Raw genomic sequence first — 25586 nt, 5'->3', positions numbered from 1 at the left:
CACACAGGCGTCCCCTTCCTCATCAGAGACAAATAAGCGGACAGGACTGTGATTTAGGGGTGGGGGTGGGGGAACTCAGGCCCAGGGTAACCATCCCCCCCACCCCCCACCCCCACCCCTCTGGGCCTCACATGCCTACTGGAGTGAGGAGGAGAGGGGGGAGAAGGCGGTCATGCCCCACTTGGCCTAGTTTCTCCACGGAAATGCTGTGTAGTGGCATGCGGCCAGGGAAACCAGCTAGGCCAGGCCCACCCTGGGGTCAAGTACCTCAAGAACTGCGCTGATCTGTCACGGAGGAGCAGCGCCTGGAGGGGGCGTTAGGGAGTGCTTTTCTGGTTATCAGTAGTATTGGGGCGGGGGGTGCGCTGGGTGGGAGCTGACTCCTGGACTACAGCTTTTCTGTCCACCTCTGCCGCCAATCTTTGACGGCTTGATGGCCCTGCTCTGGCCTCAGGAGCGGATCTTCACTCACTCCCTTAGCCCCTACAAGGAGCCTTCCCTGGCTGGGTCCGGCTCGGACCGCTGTTTCCCACGGCTCTCTCGGGGACTACCGCCCTCTCACTCCGGACGGTTCTGGTTCGGACTGGAAGCCTGGCCCCTGCCGGGTGGGCGGTGCGGAGGGCGAGGGCGGAAGCGCGGCCCGGGGAAGGGCGGGGGGGAGGGGGGGGTGGCCGCAGAGAAAGGTGGCCCGCGGCCAGCCCCGCCCCTACCTGTGTAAGCCGCTGGGCCGGCGCCTAGCGGATAAAAGCGGCCAGGTTTGCCCGAAGGTCAGCGAGTTTGGCTCCCTCTCGCCTACTGCTAAATCCAGCCCGGTGCCGCCAGCATGTCCACCCACTTCAGCTCCCAGGTCTTCAGCTCGCGCTCCGCCACCTTCCCGGGGCGCGGGGCGCAGGTGCGCCTGAGCTCGGCGCGCGCCGGCGGCTCCCGCAGCAGCAGCCTCTACGGCCTGGGAGCCCCGCGGCCGCGCGCGGCCATGCACTCCGCCTACGGGGGGCCGGTGGGCGCCGGCATTCACCAGGTCACCATCAATCAGAGCCTGCTGGCCCCGATGCAGGTGGACATTGACCCCTCCATCCAGCAGGTGCGCCAGGAGGAGCGTGAGCAGATCAAGATCCTCAACAACAAGTTCGCGTCCTTCATCGACAAGGTGAGCCGCTGCAACCTGCCGAGTACGCCACGCTCCAGGCTGCTGCGGCCACTCAGCCCTGACTGCGCGTGGGTTGGCACTGGGAGAGCTAGCCTCCCTTTCCCCCAATATCGGGAGCCCCAGGCCGGGGACAGGGTGGCTCTCTTTCTGGGCCCCTTTCTCTGCGAGGGGTCTGTGTGGAGTCAGAAGTGGGGTAGGGGTGAAACGCCGTTCCCGGCTGGGGAGGTCCCCTTTAGCCCCTCTGTCTACCCTAAGGCAGATGCTGAAAATAAAGGGCTGGAGGGAGGTAGGGAGGCTCCCGCCACACCCACCACGCCCACCACGCCCACCACGCCCTACCTGGTCCTCTAGCTGCCCTTTGGTGGTAGGAAGTGAGTGAGGCTGGAACTGCCTTTGGAGACAGCCCATTTGGGGACAGGGAGGGGGAAGGGACATTTGGGAGGTGTTTTTCCAGAGGGGTGGGGCTGGGGTGGGAAGTGAGAGTGGGGGATGGAAGGGAGGGGGGCAGGCTTGACTGGTGGGTCTAGATGTCGGGCAAAGTGGGGCTGGACCCAAGAACTAAGGGCTAAGCCAGCTGGGCCCGCTGACCAGGGTCTCCTCCCTCAGGTGTAGACCAGGCCTTCCCTCTCCTACCTCTCCCCCCCCCCCCCCCCCCCCCCGCCTCCAGTGCCCTCTTCTCCTTCACCATTCAGACCGTGCATGTCCTTCAGGCCCAGGTTCCTTCCCTGCTGTTGAGCTGCTCTGTCTCACTGTCCACAACCCCAGGTCCTGCTGCCCCGAGTTGCTGGTTCTGAGAAGGCTTGCTTTCCACTCCTAGTCATACTAGGTGCTCCTTAGGGCCCTTTTGGAACCCAGGGCTGAGCACATAATAGATGCTCATTTTACATTGATGCCTGTAGCACTCTGTCCTGAGGCCTTGTTGGAGGAAAGGGAAAGGGGAGAGAGGATACTCAGGGAGGACAGGCAGGTCCCAGCCTGCAGGGAGGAGGCCATGAGGCCCAGGACACTGACAAGGAGACCCCCTTCAGAGAGGGAGGTGGAGAGTACCCATAATTCAGTGGGGTGCACAGGTGGGAAGAGACCTTAACTTTAGCACAGTGCCCAGACACCCTGGTGAACCAGGTACACTTGACCCCTGGGTCACAGTCTAAGACACTCGAGACTGAGAGTCTTGGAGAAGAGGCTTGTTCAGGGTTATTTTCCCAGAGGAGAGGGCCAAGGGCTGGGGGCCCAGGCTGGGGGAACAGCCAGTGGGAGTATGGGTTCTGCTGGGTGGCTGGGGACCATTCCAGTGCCACTGTGGGCAGCACCGTCTGCTCCTCATCAGTTTCGTCCTCCGTTTCCATTCCAGGTGCGGTTTCTGGAGCAGCAGAACAAGCTGTTGGAGACCAAATGGGCTCTACTGCAGGAGCAGAAGTCGGTCAAGAGCAGCTGCGTCCCAGGCATCTTCGAAGCCTATATTGCTGGCCTGCGGAAGCAGCTTGAGGCCCTGCAGATGGATGGGAGTCGCTTGGAGATGGAGCTTCGGAGCACCCAGGACGTGGTGGAAGACTTCAAGAATAAGTATTGGCTCCCAGTGTGAACTGTGGGGTATGAGGGTTCGGATGTGCACCCAGTCAGCTGGCCCTCTGCAAGTCCCCTCTGGGTTAGGGGTCAGAGGGTGAAGCTGCACAGTACAATAACCCTGAATGGTCTTGACTAACACATTCCCTGCCGAGCCTAGTCCTTCTTTGTCCCTGAGGGCTGTTTCCAAGTCCTTCTGGTCTTTTTATCCTGAATTACTCCCAGGAAAATATCTCTGCCCAGCCCTGCCCTGCCCTTTCCTTTTGGGTGCCTGACCAAGACCCCAAGAGAGGGTAGGGCAGAAGGTATGACAGACGTGCTTCAAATGTGCACAACCCTCATTTCGTTCAGGTGAGAAATTAGAGACAAGAGAGTTCAGGGACTCGATCAAGATCATATAGCAGATCCCTGGAGAGCTGGGACTTGAATTTTGGGCCTCTGGTTCCCTGGAGGAGAAATGGAACCAACTTGGTCTGGAAAGAAGCAAGGAGAGAGAATCATCATTGTGAGCCAGGAGAGAGGTTGCAGAGGCTGAGGGGTGGGTGTGATCAGGGCAGGAACCAGAAAGGGGGCTGTGAGAAGGGGCGGGGAGTCCAGGGTCCAGGAAGGCTGGGGATTTAGGGACAGGCCTTTGAGGTGTCCACTAAGTTTTCTCATTGAGTAGAAGCCAAAGCTCGAGGCTTGGGCTGCCCCACCCTTGCATGCCTGCACAGTGGGCATTGGGGTAGTGAGTGTGCTCTGGTCCCTGCCTGGGGGTGCATGACAAAGCCAGAGCAGGGCCACTGGCTCTGACTGGAAGTAGAACAAACAAAGGCCTCTGAGGAGAGTGCTCACCCCCTATTTCCCTAGGGCAACAGTCAACAGGATAAACCCCACAGCAGGTGGAACAGGCAGGTGCAAGGCAGGGAAGGCCTGGGGCAACCAGCGAGCCCCTTTTGTCTTATTTTTAGTGAGCCCCTTTGTTATGTGCATTTGAATTTGTGGGCACACATACTGGCCCTCACCCCAAAGCCCACAGAGCTTTCCTGTGGAGTCAGGCTGAGTTCCGGGGTGGGGCTGAAGGAGGCACAGGGAGGTCCCTGGGTGCAGCTGCCCAGAAGCTCCCATCTGCACACTCTCAGGCCCAGCAGCGCTTCGCTTTGCCCAGGCAGGGTGGACAGAGCGCCTCAGGGATGTTTCCATAACTACTCATAGGGCCTGAGGGAGCGGGAGCATGAGAGTCGGGTTCCTGGAGGCTGTTTGCCTGCCCAAACATCCTGCTCCCCACCACAGTTGTTCCTGTTTCTGACCCTTTTTATTTACGTTTCCCAATAAATACTCGGGTAAGCCCACCTGCTCTCTTGCTCTGTGCCCTGCTTTGCTCATGTCCTCCGATGGGTGGGGCTGGCTCTTTGGGACAAAGAGGGATGGGAGGGCGGAGGGGGACTAGGCCACCTAGTTGGGGCCTGGTTATTCCAGGAATGTATGCAGCCCCTTTCTGATTCCACAATGTTCCTCCCTTTCAGGCCCCTCTATCCCCCACAAGGGGTAGGATCAGGTAGTGGTTAAGGCATGGGCCTGGAGTCAGACTGCCAGGTTTCAAATCTGGGCTTTGCCACTTGACAGCTTAGTGACTGGACAGATCACTCTGCCTGTCTGTGCCTCTGTTCCCTGCCCTGCTAATCTTGTACCATTGTTGTAAGATTGGTGTGGGGATTGCCCAGCTGGGTGGCTCAGTAGGTTGAGCATTGTCCCGTACACCAACAGAGTTGAGTGCTTGGTTCCCTGTCAGGGCACAAATCTAGGTTGCGGGTTTGATCTTCAGCCCATGGATGTTTCTCTTCTCTCTCTCTCTCTCTCTCTCTCTCTCTCTCTTAATAAAATCTCCTTGGGTGAAGATTTTAAAAAGTTTGTTGTGAGGATTAAATGAGCTAATGCATAGCTAGCATATAACAGTGTAGGCTCCATATGAAGCGGTCTGTAAGCATGGCTTTTATTCTTTGCTTTCTCCCAGCATATGCAGCCTTTGTCGTTTAGTTCATATGTTCCCTGCACCGTCCCGCCACCCTCCCCCCTCGCCTATCCCATGCCAAGACTCAAAGCCTTAGGAACCACCATATGGAAAAGTTGGGGGCATTGGCTGACACCTGTTTTTTCAGGGGGTCATTAAGGAGAGGGTGAGGGTGATGCAGGGTAGATTTTCACACCTGCATCTGAGGGAGTTGGAGACAAACCTGCACCAACACCATGCCCTCCTCCTCTACTGCAGGTATGAAGAGGAAATTAACCGGCGCACGGCTGCTGAGAATGAGTTTGTGGTGCTGAAAAAGGTGAGGGGGGCAGATAGGAAGGATGGGGGATGTTGTCTGAACACAGGGGATAGGGGACCACATGGCCCTCTCACCTGAGCAACCAATAGAGACCTGTGACCAAGGTCTGCTCTAGGGACTAAAGAAGGGAATGATGGGCTTGGAGAAGGAGAGATCTGGAAGTCAGGCCACTATAGCATAGCCTGTCTTGTGTTTGTGTGCGCACATGCACTTGTGTGTGTGTGTGTGTGTGTGTGTATTTATTTGTGTGTGCCTGATTAGTCACTAGACTTGTTTCTGGGACTGGAGGGGTTAGAATTAATATCAAAGGATGAAAGTTAGAAGGGGAGATTCCAACACCAAATAAGGAAGTGTTCTAGCACAGTCAGAACATTTTAGTACAGACAAGGTTGGCACATGGCAGGCTGGAAATACCTGCTGAATGAATGGAATGGGCTGCCTCGAGGCAGAGTAAGTTCCTCATCCCTGGAGATGTGCAAGCCGAACTTGGAAGGTCTTAGAAATATCGTACAGGGGTTTGATTTAAGGTTCTGATTCAATGCATAGTCACTGAGCAGCTGAGTTTTCCAGGACCATCCACATACATGCAGCTGCCCCCCCCTCCCCCAATCCCCCAGTGCTGGGCCCTTGAAGATTCAGGGATGCACTATCCATAGGAGTTTAACCACGGGAAAGTGTGGCTAGAAGGGATCCAGACATCATTTGGACCTGTGGTGCTATCTGTGGCCCACCTGTGCCAGACCACCCATGCTGCTAGTTAAACACTCAGGCTGGAGATGTTCCATGTCTGAGAGTGGTGCCCTGGAGTCTGAATGGTTTTATGCTCTCTTATTTGACTGATCAGAAGTTGAGGCTCATAGTTAGTAGGTGGAAAGGATTTCCCCTGAGTGTCTAAACCACCAAAGCCTTCAGGAACAGGTAAAGTGTTGGGTTTGGGGCTTTAGACTGCTCTGGGCTGCCAGAACAGAGAAAGTACCTCTGGTCCTGGGGCTTTCATGGAGATTTCAATCATGCAGCCTGGGAGAATCGAGTAGAGGAAACTTCATCCATGGGCATGTCAGGCAGCTGGAGAAACTGTATGCTTCTTGGTAGGGCAGTGGTGTTGGCCCTGTAGGTTGGACAGTGCTAGCTGACTCCCACCCCTGCTAAATGGTCTGTGTACTTCTCACCACTTCTCCCAGGATGTGGATGTTGCCTACATGAGCAAAGTGGAGTTGGAAGCCAAGGTGAATGCCCTGAATGAGGACATCGACTTCCTCAGGACCTTCTATGAGACGGTGAGAACCTCAGGAGTGGGAGACATATCATGTCCTACATGTCCTAACCAGGGGGCCATCTGGTCCACCCCTACCTCTGGGCTAGTCTGGGTGTGAGTTGACTGTGTGGGGGTACCTTTATCCTTTTTGGACTTAGGAATCTCAATGGACGGGGAGTTCGGGAGGAGCTGGCCTTATCAGAGAAGATTGGTAGGGTCCATCAGGATTGGCCTTTCAGAGACATGGAATGACCATTTTTCTGGAAGTGGGATAGGGAGGGCTGAAGGAGCTAGGAGGATGTCAAGGGATCCCAGGCTTTGATGGAGTTCAGTGGTGGGCTGGGTGGGACAGGCCAGGGAGCTGAAATCAGGAGAGATGAATACCTGAGAGTTTCCACCCAGAGGAACTGGGTGAGGCTGCCCACCAACTGGCCACTCTGTTCACCCTCCCACCTCATTCTTTCCTACTCACTCTTGCCCTGTGCTGGGCTTCCAGCTCTTTCCCTCATGGGGCCTAAAATCCTTTCCACTGCCATCTGTGTGAGGCTCTGGCCTTAGGCAGAGGGCAGGGTGGCCAGTCATCTGGCAGGACTGGTCTGAGACATAATTTCATGTTAACCTACATACAGTTCTCATTTCTCATTTCAGTCTAGTCTGTGCCTGAATATTCAGCCTCCATTAGCCCCTTAGGGTGAATTTCCATGTGTTAATTTCAGGGGATGGATCCTTGAGGCTTTCTTTAGGTATTTTTAATCTTAGTGCAGGTATTCATGTATCTGTCACATGATTATATATATACATATATATATCTGTGTGTATTATATATGTATACATAATTATGTTCTTCTCATTATGAAATAGGTACTCATTGCAAAAAATCCAGAAAATTAAATAAAGCATAAAATTGAAAACAGGTCACCTATACCTGCTCTTATCATCTTGGTATCTACTTTTCCAGACATTTTTTGTGCATATATACACATAGAGATATAGAAATATATCCTATATAATAAAAGAGAAACATGCAAATTAACCGCCCCTCTGCTATGCTCAAGCCACGCCCACAAGCCAATCAGGAGTGAGTATGCAAATTAACCCAACTAAGATGGCGGAGGCTACAGAGCTGGAGTGAGCAGGAGGCTTGGGTTGCCCCTGGCAATGGAGGAAGCCAAGCTTTCCGCCTGTCTTGGCTGGCCCTTGGTTCCGCTCAAGGCTACAAAGTTTCAATTATAGAAAATAAATAAATCCCAGAAAAAAAGAAAAAGAATAAAAGGAGAGGATGGGAGCTTGGGTCGCCAGGGGGCGTGGCCAGACTGAAAACAGCCATTAGCCCCTTACCCAGGCTGGCCAGGCACCCCAGTGGGACTCCCTCACCCTGAAGGGGCTGTGGGCAGCCTGAAAACGGCCCTCAGCCCCTCACCCAGGCTGGTCAGGCACCCCAGTGGGACCCCCACCCTGATCTGGGACACCCTTCAGGGCAAACCAGCCGGCCCCCACCCATGCACCAGGCCTCTATCCTATATAATAAAAGAGTAATATGTAAATTGACCCTAACAGCAGAACGACTGGGAATGACTGGTCACTATGGCACACATTGACTACCAGGGGGCAGACGCTCAATGTAGGAGCTGCCCCCTGGTGGTCAGTGCGCTCCCACAGGAGGAGATCTGCTCAGCCATAAGCCAGGCTGATGGCTGCCAGCACAGCGGTGGTGGCGGGAGCCTCTCCCACCTCCTCAGCAGTGCTGAGGATGTCCGACTGCAGCTTAGGCCTGCTCCCCACTGGCAACTGGACATCCCCCAAGAGCTACCGGGCTGCCAGAGGGATGTCTGACTGCCAGCTTAGGCCCCATCCCCCAGGGAGTGAGCCTAACCAGTAGGTGGACATCCCCTGAGGGGTCCCAGACTGCGAGAGGGCACAGGCCGGGCTGAGGGACCCTCCCAAGTGCACAAATTTTTGTGCACTGGGCTTCTAGTATTTTAATAAAAACAGAACCATACTTTTTCCATATAACAGTATGTCACGGATACATTTCCCTGTTTGTAAACACAGCCATGTCATCAGATTTAGAAGCTGCAGAGTGCTTTGTTATAGACCATGGTTTATTTTACTCACCCCCTAGTGCTCCCCTCCAGAGTAGAGCTCACGCCTGGCAGCGCCTCATGGCAGGAGCCGTCACAGCCCACCACACCCTGTCAGACACTTAGTTGAGAAGTTGCTAAGGGGCTCTTCAGGGAGCCAGGGTGGGTGGAACTATTTAGCAGATGGTGGCCTGTACCTTCTCCCTGCCTGGTGACTCACACCCACTCTGGCCTCTTCTCCCTTTTTCTTTCCCTGGTGTGGGGGATTCCCAGGATGGGCATGGGTGTGTCATGCCCCAGGTCCCCATGTTCTGTCTGGTCCCTACAGGAGCTGTCAGAGCTGCGGTCCCAGATCTCTGACACGTCTGTGGTGCTGTCCATGGACAACAGCCGCTCCCTGGACCTGGACAGCATCATCGCGGAGGTCAAGGCCCAGTACGAGGAGATGGCCAACCGCAGCCGGGCTGAGGCCGAGACCGCGTACCAGACCAAGGTGTGCAGCCACTGGGGACACATTTCCTCCTCCTGCAGGGTCCTTGGTGGCAGTTTTCCTTACTCACTTGGTTTCAAACCTTTAGGGCCTGGTCCCGCTGTTCTGGCCAGACTCCGTGTAAGTCTGTGGTGCTCGCCAGCGTCCTGGGAAAAAGGGGATTGCAAAGGACAGGCCCTGCCCTGATGCAGGATCAGGGCAGAGGAAGTGGACATGGTTTAATAATTTTAATAGGTAAAATGTGACAAGTATTCATAGTGTTAGGCAGTGCTTCAGGTGTTTTAACCTGTATTGACTCATTTAAACCACAGAACAGCCCTATTAGGTAGGCACTGTATTATCCCCATTTTACAGATGAGGAAACTGAAGCACAGAAAGGTTTAGTAATTTGCCTAACTCCACACAGCTGACAGATGGAAAAGCAGGGTCCTAGGCTGCAGACCAGGCACTGTAGGGAGGCAGTACAGCTGACTGTGAAGGTGCTGAGGGAATGGGTCGGGGTTCCGGGGGAGGGAGCCTGAGGCAGGGGTTAAAGCAGCATAGAAGGCTGTCTCTGCAGGGATAGGGGGTCATCCATGGTGCACAGGTGAGAATACAGGTACGCCCACAAGGAGACCTGGGCTCAGATTTGCTGTGTGATCCTTGAGCAGTGCCTTCATTCTCTGGGATCCACTCTCCTCATCTGTGTAGTGGGTGGTGCTGAGGAGGGGGATGCATGATAGGTTGGGACCTCAGACTTCCAGGGATCCTCCAGCACTATGATGTGATGCGGATGGGCAGAGCCTCCGGATCAGTGGGGTGGGCCCCGGGAGCCATCCTGGTCCTCTCTGTCTCGTCTGGGAGGAAACCGAGCCTCTGAGCCACCCACTGCCTATGTTGGCCTCTTAGCATTGGGTGAAGATTGCCGGGAGTCAGACTTTCCCTCCTTGGGAAGATAAGCTGAGAGGGTTTGCCATTCAGAATCTTGGGCCTTCCTTGGGTGGGGAGAGGGACGAGTTGCCTGTAACCATCGCTCACGCCTTGTCATACTTCTCTGTGTGGCTGTTCCAGTTAGAGACCCTGCAGGCCCAGGCCGGAAAGCATGGGGCGGACCTCCGGAACACCCGGAATGAGATTGCGGAGATGAACCGGGTCATGCAGAGGCTGCAGGCTGAGATCGACAACATCAAGAACCAGGTGGGCACAAACCCTCCTCCTTGCTCCTCCCTATTTGTTAGGGTGTGTGCAGGGCAACCAGATGACAGTGAGGAGAAGGAGGCTGGCGGAGCGGAGGGGGGGGGGGGCCGTGTCAGCCTGCCCCTGCCTCCCACCCATTGCCCAACCCGGGCCTGGCTGAGGCTGGTGCAGCTCAGGCCCACTTGTGAGAGCTCCAGGACGGAATATTCTTGGCCAGCTTTAGGCTCGGGCCAAAGGGAGAAGAGGAGCCTAGCTGGGCATAGAGCCTGTGGAAGAAGCCTTGGGCTGGCTGGCCAGAGAGGAACCACCATTTGTTACCATCTTGATATGAGCACTCTCTTTGCACTCTGGGTGCAGTATGCGTGCCTGGGAGCCCACAGTGGTGGAGGGTGGGGGGTAGAGGAGAGTGGCCAGGAGAAGTCCTTACTGTGGCTCACAGGCTCCGTCTCAATCCTGACCTCACTTTCCACCACTCCCTCGCTGGCTATGCTCCGGCCACACTAGCCCACTTCCTGTACCTTGCATTTATTTGCCAGGCATCTTCATGCTTCAGGGCCTTTGCACTTGGTGTTGCCTTTACCTGGAATGTGGTTCTCCCAGCTCCATACATGGCTGCCCCTTTCCTATCTCTGGGGTTTAGAACAAGAGATCTCAGGGATGGCTTTTTCAACTACCTATGAGCAGTCAGTCCGAATGAAGCACCTATCACTCTCTGAAATGTTCTGTCTCATTAATTATATATTGACTGTCCCCCACATCCACTGGAATATAAAAAATGCTGCCTTAGAGCAGGGGCCCCATTTGTATGGTTCACTGCTCCTCCCTTCCGGGCACCTGGCACAGCCACAGAGGTGGGAGGGGCAGCTAAGCCTGAGCAGGTGTCTGCAGTGGGGAGGGAGGGAAGGTGACCAGTGCAGCAGCTTCAGAGAGCGAACTTCCAGAGGAGCTGGGAGGATAGGTTGTGGGGGTGGTTTGCCCAGAAATGTCTTCCCCTCGGAGCCCTGCAGGCCTGTTGACATGAGGGCGGAGGCCTCTGGCACAGATGCAGGGCCATGAGTCACTGGTGAAGCGGGCCCGCTTCCAGGCCAGTGGGGAGGCACAGCATAACGAATGGCAGCTGCCCAAACCCTGCAGCTTATGCTGCATCCGGGTCTCCTCTCACACTATAGGGCAGAACCAGGCCCCAGAGTTGGGGTGTCTGCCACCATCAAGGGGCCCAGAGGTAGTGGGGTGGGCCTTGCCAAGGGGGCACCAGTGTGACAGGGAAGGGCACTGACAGGTGAGTGAGGGGCAGAGAGTGTCAGAGGGCCTCCTGGGGAGGATTGGGGGGCTGGGCAGAGGGCAGAGTGCATGAGCTAAGGAGAGGGGATTTGGGGACAGACAATGGTGGGTGAGAAGGAAAGAGAAGGAGCACTGGTTAGGGCCTGGGATGGTGGCCCTCTCGCTGACAAGATGAGGCCTGACGCTAGATAGACTCCTCCACAAACAGAGGGAACACCATAGCTGGGCAGGAAGTGGCAGCTATTGCTCAGGTCCATCATGAATCTGATCACCCCTCCCGAACCTGGGGGCTCCAAGCAGTGTGTCTGCTCCAAGTCCTGCTCCCGGCCTGTTCCAAACTGCTTCCAGTTTTGAAGGTGGTTTTGGTTCTATCCGCCGCCTGACATTTGGGAATTTAACTAGGATCCCATAGCTTTGGAGGTCCTCCAGCCACGGGGAGCTGGGCATTTGCAAATCGTAATAGGATTTATTTATTTATTTTATTTTTTAATATATTTTTTTATTGATTTTTTACAGAGAGAGAAAGGGAGAAAGATAGAGAGTTAGAAACATCGATGAGAGAGAAACATCGATCAGCTGCCTCTTGCACATCTCCCACTGGGGATGTGCCCGCAACCCAGGCACATGCCCTTGACCGGAATCGAACCTGGGACCCCTCAGTCCACAGGCCGACGCTCTATCCACTGAGCCAAACCGGTTTCGGCCGTAATAGGATTTATTAATAATAATAATCCTAATAGCATTTGTTAAGTGCATGCTCTTTACTGGACACCACCCAGTTTGTATATTACTTCATTTAATGCTCACAATGTCCTTATGAGGTAGACACCAGATTATTGCTATTTTAGAGAAGAGGAGACTTTGGCTTAGAAAGGTTGATTCATCCAAGATCACATAGCTCGTAAGTGGCAGAGACAGAATTAGAACCTAGGTATTGGGTATCAGAACCCATGTTTTTAACCCCTGGGATCCTCTGGTGCTTGGGGAAGTAGGCTGGTGCCAGTGAAGCCCTGTCAGCAAGTTGCCCAGGTCCTCACCTCAGGATGGGGAGGCAGGCAGGCAGTGACTGGTGAGACCTGCCCCCACCTCACAGCTCCTCTATTGCCCACAGCGTGCCAAGTTGGAGGCTGCCATCGCTGAGGCTGAGGACCGTGGGGAGATGGCACTCAAGGATGCACGTGCCAAGCAGGGGGAACTGGAGGCTGCCCTGCAGCGAGCCAGGCAGGACATGGCCCGGCAGCTCCGGGAGTACCAGGAGCTCATGAACATCAAGCTGGCCTTGGACATCGAGATTGCCACCTACCGCAAGCTGCTGGAGGGCGAGGAGGGCCGGTGAGGTCACAGAAGCTGAGAAAGGGATCCTTCTGGGGCTCAGTAGGGCCTGGGGCTTGACATTTATCCATCGACAAGCATGTCCTATGCACCCTCTTATGCAGGGCACTGGAGGTGGGAGTGCAGGGGGTACAGCTGAGGCCCACTTCTTTGCCCCTGAGATGACCTAGAAGGAAAGACCGTGTGGTGTAAAGCTCATTGGAAAAGTTGAAGTAATGACTTCATGTGGGTGGCCATTAGCAGGGCCATCTTATTTGATCCTTAGAACACATTCAGGTAAACAGGTCAGGTATTGTTAATACAGAGAGAAGCTGTGATTCAGTTTTATTAACTGAGGGGACAGGGTTGGTGTGCAGTCAAGCTCTGCTGATTCCTGGTTTAAGCATCTTCTATAACCCCAGGCTGCTTCTCACTATGTAAAGTGCTAAGTCATGAGGTATTGACTGAATGTGCTGGAGGAGTTAATTTCTCCCTGTCCCCAGAGATATTTGCATACTTACCTGCAGCCTGAGAGGGGGCTGGGAGGGGTTGATCTTGGTCTATTTATTTATTTTTATTGATTCCAGAGAGGAAGGGAGAGGAAGAGAGAGAATCATTGATTGGCTGCCTCCTGCATGCCCCACACTGGGAATCAAGCCCCCAACCCAGGCATGTGCCCTGACCAGGAATGGAACCGTGACCTCCTGGTTCATAGGTCGATACTCAACCACTGAGCCATGCCAGCTGGGCTGGGCTGGGTTAGTCTTATAGGGAATTCTTCATGAAAGACATGGAATATATGCCCATGAAGTTGGGCCTTCCTTCTCACCTTGATGGGTTGGTTGATTCATTCAGTCACTAGATAGGCTTTAGAGTATGTCTTGGGGGAAGGTCAGGATTTGAAGAGGGTGAGAAGGAACAATGTAAGCAAAGCCCTGGAAGTAAAACTCATCATGGCTTGGCCTACAGAGATAGGTAATATGTAAGACATATTTCTGCCTTCGGGGAACTTGCAGAGGGGTAGAGGAGACAAAACATCTGCAAAGGAAGCACTCAGAGACTAGTAACTTGGACCTGTAAAATGCTGAGTTTACAAAGGGCCTTTCCTTTTCTGAGTGTTATTCCGGAGGGTGGGGAGAGAAGATGGGGAATGAATGGAGTAGAGAGGAAGGAGGTGAGGTGGCTGACCTCTCTCCACCTCTTGAGGACGTGGAGATAGACACCTTATTTTTATCCCTTAACCCAGGGTGAGGAACCTTTTTTTTTGCCAAGGGCCATTTGGATGTTTATAACATCATTCATGGGCCAGCAAAATTATGAACTTAAAAATTAGTATGCTATAATTGGTCAAACATTTAATTAACTCACCCCAATGCCTTGGCAGGGCCAGACCAAATGATTTCACAGGCCTTATATGGCCCGTGGGCCACCGGTCCCCACCCCATCTTAATCCCTCAGCCCTTCCCAGGGGCAGGTCTAGGGTTAGAAACTCATCCACTCACCCAATTTGGGGAGGCCTTTAGTTAAGAATACAAAGTTACAAATATAAAATTAGGCACAAAGCAAATATTTATTCAGACCAGAAAAGGGTGACAGGGTGAAGAAAAGAAAAATCGCGCAGATCACTAGAGCCCAAGGTATTTAGGTTCCCCTTTGAGTTCTTTAGGAATTGAATTCTTATATGGAATTGTTGCCTGATTTCAACCATGCTTTCCCCTCACTCCCCAACTGCCAGTAATGCCCAGCACTTGCAGGGGCCATTTTAACAAGGGGCCTGGAAGCTTCCTAGCATACCTATCTCTTGCCCTTGGCCTTTGCTCTGCCCCCTGGACTTGGGGCTGCTGAGGCCAGGTGGCTCCCTCACTCCCTCCGCCAAGGCGAGGTGTCTCCTCCTCCCCGCAGAGTACACTCATTCCCAAGGCCAAGGGCTTGTGTGTCACAGAGCAAACACACCCAGCTGTCTTGGGCGGATTTTTAATTTCCAGTGCAAGATGGTGCTTCAGCTCCACTGGCTGCTTCAAGTCACCCCACCTACCTCCCCATTCCCTCCCCAGTCCCTGTTGGAGCTGCATTCACTCAGTCAACAATACACTAATTATTTTAACACATAGTAATGACTACCTGCCAGACCTCATGCAGGGGCTGGAGACACAGTAATCAGTCAGCTACAGCCCACTTTGAGGATTTTATGGTCTGGTTAGGGGAGGCAGCTGTCTATGTAATAATAAGAGAGGCTACCATTTACCTAATCCTGTGTGCCCAGAGCTTTAGGTACACTGTGCCATTGAACTCTGGCAAACCACCCTGTGAGGTTGGTACTGAGTGAGGCCCTATTTGTAGATGAGGAAATGGAGGCCCTAAGACATTCCCAAGGTCATGTCGCCAGTAGGTACGAGGGCCTAAGTGAACCCTGCCCCCCACTCTTCCTTGCTCATTTTGCAGCAAGGCTGAAGGAAGACTGGAAGTGTGGGGCAGAGGACAGAATACCAGTCCTGTGTGGGGCCTGGACGGAGGGGCCTGGGAGTGCCTCCTCCAGGGCTGAGGGAAGGGCTGCTCTCACAGGTCTCTCCTCTGCCCCCAGGTTGACCGGAGATGGAGTGGGAGCCCTAAATATCTGTAAGTCCTTGGCTTCAGCCCACCCCTTGTGCTCTCCAGACTGGGTGGGGCCTATAGGATGGCATGTGGGCCTGAGGGCCGGGGCTTGTGGGGATCTGGAGCCTGCCTCCTTCCCTTCAGTAGCTTCAAGCAGGTGCCCTAGAGCTGCCTCAGCAGCCCAGGGAAGTCTTGCAGGGGGCACCCCACCCCGCACTGTCCGAGGCTCCTTCTGGGTTGGCCCATGGTGGGTAGGGTGGGAAAGGGAGGTGATGGTGGAGGGGGGAGAAGGGGCAGCCCAGCAGGAGGGTGGGTGGAGTGAAAGGATGGGCCCTGGGTGGTGGGCCCATGCTGACTGAGTCCTCTCTCTCCTTTCCCAGCTGTGATGAATACCACCGGTGGTGGCGGCAGCGGGCTGACCTACAGGGGAACCAGTGGTGGCAGCGGACTGGCCTTCGGGGGAACCATTGGTGGCAGTGGGCTAGCCTTTGGGGGGACCATGGGCAGCAATGCCCTGAGATTCTCAAGTGGAACCCAAAAGGCCTATTCCATGAGGACCACATCTGGCACTCGCAGGAGTGTCCTCAACTGAGCCCCAGGTGTGGGGACACCCACATCCCTTCCCCCCCAGAGTCATAAGAGATTCCCACCCTGGTCCCATCCCTGGCCCCAAGACTGCAAAGCTGTCTACAGAATGATGTGAGAACAGCTTCCAATAAACAGTCTCTTTCTGAGCCTGGGTGAGCCCATGGCCAGCACCTGGTATCCTGGCTGCATTTGGCTGGCAGAGAAGGGGGTGAGGAGGGAGGAGCCCTCGAGTGGGTCTACTCTGGTAACTGGAAGCCTCTTGTGCAGGAGAATGGGGGCGCTGCTCTAAGGAACTTGGCTCTTATGGAGTGTGAGGCCTTGGCCCTCTCCCAGGGCTGGGCCAGTTCCAACTCTTCTCCTGAACAAGCCCAAAGACACCTCAGGGAAGTTCTGGCTCTGCCAGGAAGGGGGCAGCCGAGTCCTCCACTGCTGAGGGTGGGGCCGTGTGCCCCTCCCCCCTGCACTTGCTGCCAGAGGACATGCCTCAGGCTGTTTGTGGCTGGAACAGCCAACTCTCAGACTGGCTGCCCTCAGCCCTTCCTGGTGCTTTGTCTGCCAGGCCCTGGACTGTGTGTGTTTGGGTCTAGGATTCTGTGGGGGGCAGGTAGGGGGTGGGGTTGGCAATGGGAGGAAGTCTTAGTGTGTGTGTGTGTGTGTGTGTGTGGGGGGGGTAAGGTGAGGAGGCCAACAGAGTCTGGGTCCCCAGTAGTGGCTCTATGCCCAAGTCAGTGGGGTGAGGGATGGTCTGTGTATTGAACACCCAAGGGTGCATCTGTGTTAAGTCTGTGCTTGATGGGGCATCTGTGTGTCAGGTCTCTGACTCGGGGTCTGTGCAACTGTGAGTGTGGGGTGTCTTTGTGGCCTGTGCTTGGGACATCCATCCAGGATGGACAGCAGCACATCGATGGGTAGTGGGGAGGAGGTGGGAGGTCTCTCTGAGACCCTCTGGGAGTGGTGGTGGTGGTATGTGTGTGGGATGGGGTCTACCCAGGGAGTGTTGGTTTATGGGGGAAGGGGAAGTCTGTATATCCGATCCCATGGTCAGGAACTTTACCATGTTGAGGTGGGGGCGTTGTGGGGGAGTGGAGGGAGTGGACCACGGGTGTCTCAGCAGCATGGGGTCCCCACGCAAGGTGTCATGGGAGCCAGCACACCCATCCTTGCTAAAGCTCGTTCCTGTTGCCCTTCTCACTTCCCTTCCAGCTCCTCTGTGTGCCTGGGTTTTGGGGCTGCCAGCCGATGCCCCTGCACCCTTCAGGATGTAGGAGTGTGGCACCCTGGGTAGGGTGCCCCAGAGACAGCCCGCCCTGCCTCTCTGGCTGAGAACAGCTCCCCTGTTGCCTCCATTGGGGGTGAAAACCGGGTGGGAAGCCCACATGTGGAAGCACAGATGCGCAGGGAGTCTCCAGCCATTACTTATGACCCCTGAGCTTTATTGGAAACATGGAGACCAAGCATGCGGGAAAGGGAGCGAGAGCCCAGGCAGCCGAAGAAAGCTGTTCCCTGGGAGATGCACCTCAGCCATTGCGCACAGGTTTAGAGGGCAGGGGAGGCACAGCACCAGCAGCACTTCCACACCAGACCCGCCCCAGGGCCAACCCACCCCTTAGAAGCCACAGGAGTCCAAGTTCCCAGGGCAGCCAGTCAGGATTGGACCTTTGCCCAGGGTTTCAAGAAAACCAGTCATTCAGACTTTTGGGGATGGGGAGAATTACCAAGACACACCAGCATGGAGAGCTGACCTCCCTGGAAGAAATGAAGAGACAAGCAGTGGGGGGTAGGAGGTGCGAGAAATGAAGGCAGCAGTGTGGACAGGGCAGGGATGCTTCCCGAAGCCCTTCCAGCTCAAGTCCAGGCTCTTCCAGAGCACCGGGCTGGGGCTGGGGCCAGCGGCTGGAGATGGGCCGGCTCGCTTGCAGAGCGGTGTGTGTACAAAGACTGAGGCACTAGGCAAACCGCACCAGGCGGCCACTGCCACAGCTCTGCCCGCAGGGCGCGCACATTCCAGTGTTCACCGCTAGGTTCCCGCTGCAGGGGGCGCTGCAGGCGCTGCCGGTCACGGGCCTGGAGCCTGACACACAGAGGTCCCCGCAGACAACGCCACCCCGGGAGCTGCTGACACCTGCGGGTGGAGGACAGGGCTTAGTCCCTGTGCCAGATGGTGGCCAGCGGTCCTGCTTGCTGACCAGAGCCCACTTCTCTTGTTCAGAGGCCCCCCCCCCCCCCCCGCCCCTCATTCTTATTCCTGGCTTCCGCCTCACACCTGGGCACTCCTGTAGTCTAACCTCAAGGATGGATCCTTGATAAACTGTTAGCCCAGGCCCCTCTATCGGCAGAAATAGCTACTAAAGTGATCTCAATCATTCACTGCTGCATTCCTCTCCTTCCTTCCAGGGTCTTTAAATTGTGGTTGTATATTTGTAAATAAAATTTTATTGGAACCCAGCCAGACCTGTTTATTAAGTATTGCTTATGGCTGTGGTTACTTTCACATTATAATGACAGATTTGAGTAGTTGAGACAGAAACTGCATGGCCCTCTGTCTAAAATATTTACTATGTGGCCCTTTAAGAAAAAGTCTGCCCTACAAGAACCCCAAGTCCTTATATTGGAACCCACAGTATAGATTACTTACAGACATTTATAGCGCCAATCCCTTCACACAACCTGTGGGGAGAGCAAAGAGACAAAAACTAATTGGGGAGAGCAAAGCTTGCAAATTCCCTTCTCAAGTAATCTCGATGCAAATTCGATGAAAGCAGCAAGCAAACATGTTCCTGGCTCTAAGCACAGTTTGGGGAGATTGAAGAGGCATCCTTCCCACAGGTGTGAGCCTCACCTCTGCTCCTCGCCCTCCAGCAGGCGCCTGTAGGTGGCGATCTCGATGTCCAGGCCCAGCTTGGAGTTCATGACCTCCTGGTACTCCTTGAGCAGGCAGGCCATGTCCTGCTTGGCCTTCTGCAGGGCGGCCTCCAACTCGGCCAGCTTGCAGCGGGCATCGCTGACGGCTGTCTCGCCCTGCTCCTCTGACTGCTTCACTGCGACCTCCAGCTTGGTGTTCTGGAAGGCACGGTGGGGTGGGGGTGGGGGGTTTACTAAGGCTCCTGTTCTGGATTTGGGGTCAGAGGCCAGGCATCCAATGACCATTGACTGTCAGGAAGAAGGGGCCTCAACCATTTGGGAGCTCAGGGGTTGCAAATGAATGCTGCCAGGAAGGTTGGCACAGTGTCTTTAATTTTGGAAATTTAACACAAAAATCCAAATTCCTGGCTTCTCTTGAAAAATATCTAAGGCTCTGGGCCCACTGGCCCTGCATTTCCATGAGGCCTGCCTCAGTAGGATCTGATTAGCTCTATCCTTCGTGTTTTCTAGTTTACCACACTCCGGTGCTCTCAGCACAGCCTACTCCACGCCTTTACTAACCTCTGGGACAGCTGAGTGAGTGATCGCTGACCTAGACCAATGGGCCACAGAGGTGAAATGGTTTACCCCAAATCATGTGGTAATTAGAGGCAGGGCTGGTTTGAGAGCCCCAGTTACCTGCCCCTCAGACCAGTGCTATTTCTTCTGCCCCTTTATGTCCCTAAGACCAAGAGAATCCTCGTCATTCCATTCTCCTCCATACTGCTCCCCCCATCCTCCCCCCTCTCATCTCCGTTCAGTGGAATGGAGAGCAATTTCCATGGAAGAGATTCAGCTAAAGTGTGCTGTTTGCTCCTTTTCCCACACTTTGGCAAGGTGTCAACCCTGAGTGCCCCTGCTGCGGGCTTAACCCCTTCTCTTGCTACACTGAGGGGTAGGCCAGGCTCCTGTACCTGGCACTTGGCGTTCTCGACCTCGGCGGTCAGCCTCTGGACCATGCGGTTCAGCTCGTTGATCTCCTCCTTGGTGCGGCGCAGGGTCTCCCCGTGACGGATCACTGTGGCCTTCATCTCCTCGCACTGGGGGGAAGCAGAGATGCTCCTGAGACACGGATATGTCATTCCACTGAGCCCCACAGCTTGCACATTGGCCACCCCAGCTGCCTGCCCTTCCCTTGCCCTTTTAGCATCCCTCCTGCTAGGGTGCATGGAAGGGGGCACTGGGCACTCACCTTGCTGCGGTACCAGGACTCGGCCTCGGCCCGACTGCGGCTGGCGATGTCGTCATACTGAGCCTTGATCTCGGCAATGACGCAGTCCATGTTCAGGTCCCGGCTGTTGTCCATCTTGACGACGACCGAGGTGTCTGAGATGTGGGCGTGGAGGACACGGATCTCCTGTGGGGCAGGGGAGTGGGAAGAGCTTCTTTGACCAGAGCCCTGCGCTCGCGGTGTCCCCCTCATGGTCCTTCCCCGTTCCCTTCCTCTGCTTCCTCCAAAACTCACTGTCTGAAGGCCCAGTCTCCAAGATGCCCCCTCAACCTGAGGCCTCTAAATGCACCTCAGACCCAGAGTCCACGGCTGAGAGGAGCCTTGCTGCTCTGCTGGTCTGCGCTCCCTCTCACCTCCTCATACAGTCGCCGCAGGAAGTCAATCTCCTGGGTCAGGGCCTCCGCGTTGGCCTCCAGGTCTGATTTGCGCAGGTAGGCGCAGTCCACGTCCTAAAGGGCAGCGAGTGGCACAGGAGTCTCACTGGGAAGACCACACAGAGCTCTTCCCACCAGGGAGGGCACCCTCCCTGCAGACCCTCCTCAGCTGCTCAGCCCAGTGCCTGGTATCATGGCCTTGGTGACGTCCTTTATGCAGGTAGAGGGGTCCGGAGCAGGTTTGGGTAAAGGAGGGAGACCCTGAGGTTTCCAGGCACTTCCTCTGGTACCCGCTGGGATGATGCCTCCAAGATCCACATCTTGTACCATCACTAAAACTTAGGATCTAGTGTAAAATGGGTCAATTCTACCGATGCCCTACCCATCTCTGCTCTGGAATCTCGTGGAAAGAAATATAGATCTCTTGTCAAAGAAGAGGTCTCAGGGATCAATTCTGCTTCTTTCAAGCCAGTGTGACTCAGGGCAAGACCCAGGACTTCTGTGCCTCAGTTTCCTCACAGTGACCCTTGCCTTCCTCATATGGAGGTGGTTGGAAGGACCTGGTGAGAGTCTACACAATGGCACTTGTGCTGAGTCAAGTCTAAGAGGTGAGGCACAGCAGCACTGTTTACACCTTTCCCAACTGTGGCTGGTCTGAGGATTTACTCTAGCCTTAGAGTGCTTTTTCATTCACAAATGTTTATTGAGTGCCTACTCTCTGCCAGGCACAGGGCAGAAGGAGGTGGGGAGCCACTGGCCAGGTGGGAGTTACCACAGATAGAGGAGATTGCCCTGCCTGAAACAGGCGGAGTGCCCTGGTGTCCAGGGCCACCCAGGAGCATTTAGGGCATTTGGGGAAAAGAATAGAGGAGAGGTTGGGCTATGTGATTCTGGGGGTGTCGCTCAGCCTCTGAATTACAGAAAGCTCCCTCCTGCCTCTGCCCTTGGTTCTGAGTTGTGGGAAGAGCATTCTGGGGTCACTCACCTTCTTTAGGACTACAAATTCATTCTCAGCAGTGGCCCGCAGTGCCACCTCCTCTTCATACCTGGGACAAAGCATAGGTTCAGTGTCTAAAAGTTCAATAGGCTGGGATTTGAAGAGGAAAAAAAAAGTAAATTAGGGCCTACACAAACAGACTCCAGGAACTGGGTCATTTGGAGGTGATCATAGAATCAAAGTGTTGGACTAGAAAGGACCTTGTCCATCCCTTTCCTCTTGGTACTCAAACCAACCCCTGTCACCCAATGCTCTTACTGATTCAGGAATTCTCACTCATGATGTGGGCCAGGGTGGGTGCCATGCACATCTTCCTAGGCCAGTGATGGCGAACCTTTTGAGCTCGGCATGTCAGCATTTTGAAAAACCCTAACTTAACTCTGGTGCTGTGTCACATATATAAGTTTTTTGATATTTGCAACCATAGTAAAACAAAGACTTATATTTTTGATATTTATTTTATATATTTAAATGCCATTTAACAAAGAAAAATCAACCAAAAAAATGAGTTCGCGTGTCACCTCTGACATGCGTGTCATAGGTTCGCCATCACTGGCCTAGGCCTTCTCTCTGCTTCTGGATTGTAACTCCAAAGGGGGCAGGAACCCTGCCCTCGTCTGGTATCCCCCTTACCACTCTTCCTTCCTTTCTTACTCCTCCCTCACCTCAGGGCCCAACACAACACCTAGAACATAGAGTAGATGTTCAACAAATGCTTGATGAATTAATGAAGTAAGCATGTAATAATGAGGTAACTGGAGCAGCTCAGACTCTCCAATGTTTCAATTCCCACCCCAGAAAAAAAAAGCCCCACAAACTTCCTGTCACTGTCTTCTTCCTTGTGGAAAGTTCTTCTTGTGGTCTAACCGAGAGCTACCCTGCTCTGACTTAATCCAGTTCCTTTCTCCAAAACCTCCTCCCTGATGCACTCACTTCTTCTTGTAGCCCTCCATCACCTCCTGCACGTGGTTGAGCTCTGAGGCCAGCCTCCCGCTGTCGGCCTCCACACACTCGGCCTCGCGCCGCAGCGTCTCGATGTAGCCCTCAAACAGCGGCTCCAGGTTGCTCTCGCAGCACTTGCGGTTCTGGTAGTACTGCCACTTGGTCTCCAGCAGCTTGTTCTGCTGCTCCAGGAAGCGCACCTGCCATTGGGGTGGGAGCAAAGTCAGCGGGAGGAGCCGATATCCCCAGCCCTCCTCAGAGAGCAGGCAGGGCCAGACAGAACTGGCAGCACCCGCGTTGTGCAGAGGCAAGAGGTGGCCGCCATGGACCCTGCTGGGCGCTCCTGGACGAGGAGGCACCAGAGTCCTCGTTTCACGATTGCTTGTTCAGGCCTGAGCGAGGGTCTGTCTAGGTGGCCCTGGATGGGATGAGTGAGAAGCTGAGGGCATATGTGCTGTGCTGGATTACAGCTGGGCTGGGGGGACAGGGAAGGGTGGAGGGTAGTGACAGGTAGGGAAGGCTTCCTGGAGGAAAGGATGTAGAGCAGGGGTTGGAGGGATACAGGAGGACGAAAGCCTTTCACTCCAAGCTCCTCCAGGGCAGGGCCTATGGCTCCTTTAGCTATGTCCTCAGTGGCAGCCTGGGGCTGGGTGAGCAGTTGTTTGAATGGATGGTCAAGGTGGGGAGGCCTTCCTAGCTGGGGAGGTCAGAAGGGCAGACTCTCACCTGGGGAGCTGGAGAGAGGCTGGGCTGGGGTCCTGCTCTGCCACCCACTCTCGGTGGGCCCTTGGGCAGGCCCCTTGCCCTATATCCCTGTCTCCTTTGTATTCTGTTTGCACTCAAAGGGTTGGACTGGGAGTGGCAGCAATTCTCAAATATGAGCCCTTCGCTGGCTGTCTTCAAAATGTTGCCATCCCCTTGTGTGATTTCCTTCATGATGTATCTATAAATGAATTTTCTTAACATTTACACTTAAATGAGATTAAAGGAGCAACTTTATATTATCACCATAGTTGTAAAACCATTATCACTATGCATTCATAAAAGGAAACCATAAAACATAAATTGTAGCTGAAACTGTTGCCCAAGAAAGTTCTGAACCTCAAGGCTTGCTCTCTTTATCAAAGTGGGAGAGTAGCAAGTATTGGAGGGATGCTAAAGACACACTAGTATTAGCACCCAATGAAGATTTTCTCCATTTAACCTAAAGGACTGAAAAACTCGTGAAAGGAGATGAATTTTCTCATCAGGTGCTATTTAATGCTTTACTGTATTAACTAAAAGTATCACAAAAAATATCAGCACTCCTGCCTTGGTTGGGTGGCTCAGTTGGTTGGAGCGTCATCCAGTACACCATAAAGGTTCTGGGTTTGATTCCCATCAGGGCACATACCTAGGTTTCGGGTTCCATCCCCATCCGGGCATGTACAGGAGGCAACTGATCAATGTTGCTCCTCCACATCAATGTCTCTCTCTCTCTCTCTCTCTCTCTCTCTCTCTCTCTCTCTCTCTCTCTCCTCTCTCTCTCATTGGATAGATATATCACCCATTTCTAAAGAGGCAGCTTGGGAATCCCAGGTCCTCCCAGGAGTTCCAGGATCAGGAAGGGTGTGCTCAAGAACACCCAAACCTTCTCTGTGGGTACCCTGCCTGCCTGGAGAGAGGTTGTCTGCAATAACATTGCTATCAAATCAGGACCCCCTGCCCAATACACAGCTCTCTGTCAATGTGGTCCATCTCCATCAGATGTGGTCCATCTCCTCCATCAGGCTGGGAGCTCACCTGGAGCCCCTGACGAGTCCTCTTCAGCGCCCAGCCCAGCAACGGAGGGTTCAGGGAAGGGCTGGTCAGGGACACCCACCTTGTCGATGAAGGCAGCGAACCTGCTGTTGAGACACTTGATCTGCTCCTTCTCCTCATGCTTCACGCACTGCGCGTTGGGGTCAATCTCCAGGTTGAGGGGCGTGAGGAGGCTCTCATTGACGGACACGGTGGTGATGCAGGGCGGGCTGGGCCCGCACACGCCGCCTGAGCGGTATCCGAAGCTGCGTCCACAGGAGCCAGAGCGGAAGGTGCCGCAGACGCTCTGGCTGCCAAAGCCCCCTGTGAGGCCGCGGTAGCAGGAGACCCCGCGGTAGGGGGCGGCGGTGATGCAGCAGCGGCCGGGCCGGGGCCCGCAGGCGGAGGCGCAGCTGAAGGCGCGGACCCCGCAGGGGCCGCCAAGGCGGGTGGAGAAGCAGGACATGGTGCGGCGGCGGCGGCAGTGAAGGGCACTGAACCCCGAAGTCGTCGTGGAGTCTTATATCGCTGCCCGCTGGCCCGGGGAGGGAGCGCGCAGCCAGCGCATTTATGAGCTTGGAGGTCGGCCCTGGTGCCCAGTCCCGCTGGGAATCAAAGCGGGCCGGCCGCCTGGCTGCCTCCATAAAACAGCGTTCGCCCCCTCGCCCGGCTTTATGGGGCCCAGAAGTGCCCGGTCAGCTCCGCCCGCCCTGTGCTCAGGGCGGGCCTGACACCCCTCTGCCAGACTCGGCCTGGGTAGCGCTGGATCTCTGGCTCCATCCCCAGGCTGGGCAGCTGGGCGCACCTGGCCCCTCTATGAGTCCCAGCCCTGGGAAACCACCCTTCAGGCTGGGAAGCCTTGGTCTTAGTTTTTTGTGCATTTCCATATGGTGTGTGGGAGCGTGTGTGTGTGTGTGTGTGTGTGTGTGTGTGTGTGTGTGTTGAAAGGAAGGGGTCTCTGAGGAACATTTTCTTGTCATGACCTGGAAGGTGGATAACCTTTCTGAACCTAGTTTCCTCATGTGCAAAATAGGGATAGTAATGGTGCCCATCTGAGAGTTGTTGGGAGGACCTAATGAGATAATGGACAGGAAAGCAGTTAGGGCCCTACCTCACACTTAATGAACACCCCATAAATGTTTGTTTGTTTGTTTGTTCTGTTTATTTTACTATTATTGCTTTGCCATTCATCCTGCCCCTTCCCTCTTTGGGCAAAAACTTTCTCTTCTCTTTTTATCAGAACTCAGCTTATGGCTCCTTTCCCTGTGAGTATCACACCACCCCTTTCCCTCCCAGAAACTGTTTCCTGTCCCCTCTCCATTCTGCTCGGTGGAGGGGAGGGAGTTGCATGTATGGAGTGCCTACGGCGTGTAAGGGCTTTAAAATGCATTATTTCATCCTCCTGAGGTTTACCTGAGTAGGAAGGTGAACCCAGAGTGGCCCGGTGACTTGTTTAAGGTTTTGCATAGAAGGCTCCATAGAGAGGGAGGGTCAGCTTGAAAGGTGGCTCCCAGCGCTCCCCCACACTGGGTGCTCCCAGGGTCTGAGTCTTTGGGTGCTGAGGAGGGT

The 25586-nt window shown here is 54.6% G+C and overlaps 2 protein-coding genes across 2 annotated transcripts; one reads left to right on the top strand and one right to left on the bottom strand.

Annotated features, from left to right (window-relative positions):
• Positions 1-739: 739 nt before the first annotated feature.
• KRT7 (keratin 7) lies at positions 740-15969 on the top strand. The gene is made up of 9 exons (XM_081082271.1): positions 740-1147; positions 2499-2710; positions 4959-5019; positions 6201-6296; positions 8684-8848; positions 9896-10021; positions 12414-12634; positions 15195-15229; positions 15586-15969. Exons 1-9 carry the CDS (start codon positions 824-826, stop codon positions 15795-15797), a joined length of 1452 nt encoding a protein of 483 aa, XP_080938397.1. The 5' UTR covers positions 740-823; the 3' UTR covers positions 15798-15969.
• A 1770-nt stretch (positions 15970-17739) lies between these two features.
• LOC308512685 (keratin, type II cuticular Hb1-like) lies at positions 17740-24483 on the bottom strand (the record flags this gene model as incomplete). Its single annotated transcript, XM_081082283.1, has 9 exons — positions 17740-17915; positions 18429-18460; positions 18633-18853; positions 19609-19734; positions 19887-20051; positions 20279-20374; positions 21285-21345; positions 22230-22438; positions 24100-24483. 9 exons carry the CDS (start codon positions 24481-24483, stop codon positions 17740-17742), a joined length of 1470 nt encoding a protein of 489 aa, XP_080938409.1.
• Positions 24484-25586: the final 1103 nt, after the last annotated feature.

The sequence above is a fragment of the Myotis nattereri genome, assembly GCF_964212035.1.
Source record: "Myotis nattereri genome assembly, chromosome: 2".
NCBI lineage: Eukaryota > Metazoa > Chordata > Mammalia > Chiroptera > Vespertilionidae > Myotis > Myotis nattereri.
The sequence above is the reverse complement of the archived record's forward strand: the minus strand, read 5'-3'. Positions and strand labels throughout refer to the sequence as shown.

Excerpts from the sequence above, each read along its gene's own strand:
- KRT7 (XM_081082271.1), top strand. The coding sequence starts at position 824 with ATGTCCACCCACTTCAGCTCCCAGGTCTTCAGCTCGCGCTCCGCCACC. Across the intron at positions 5,020-6,200 it reads AGTTTGTGGTGCTGAAAAAG|GATGTGGATGTTGCCTACAT; the intron begins GTGAGGGGGGCA and ends CACTTCTCCCAG. Across the intron at positions 10,022-12,413 it reads TCGACAACATCAAGAACCAG|CGTGCCAAGTTGGAGGCTGC; the intron begins GTGGGCACAAAC and ends TATTGCCCACAG.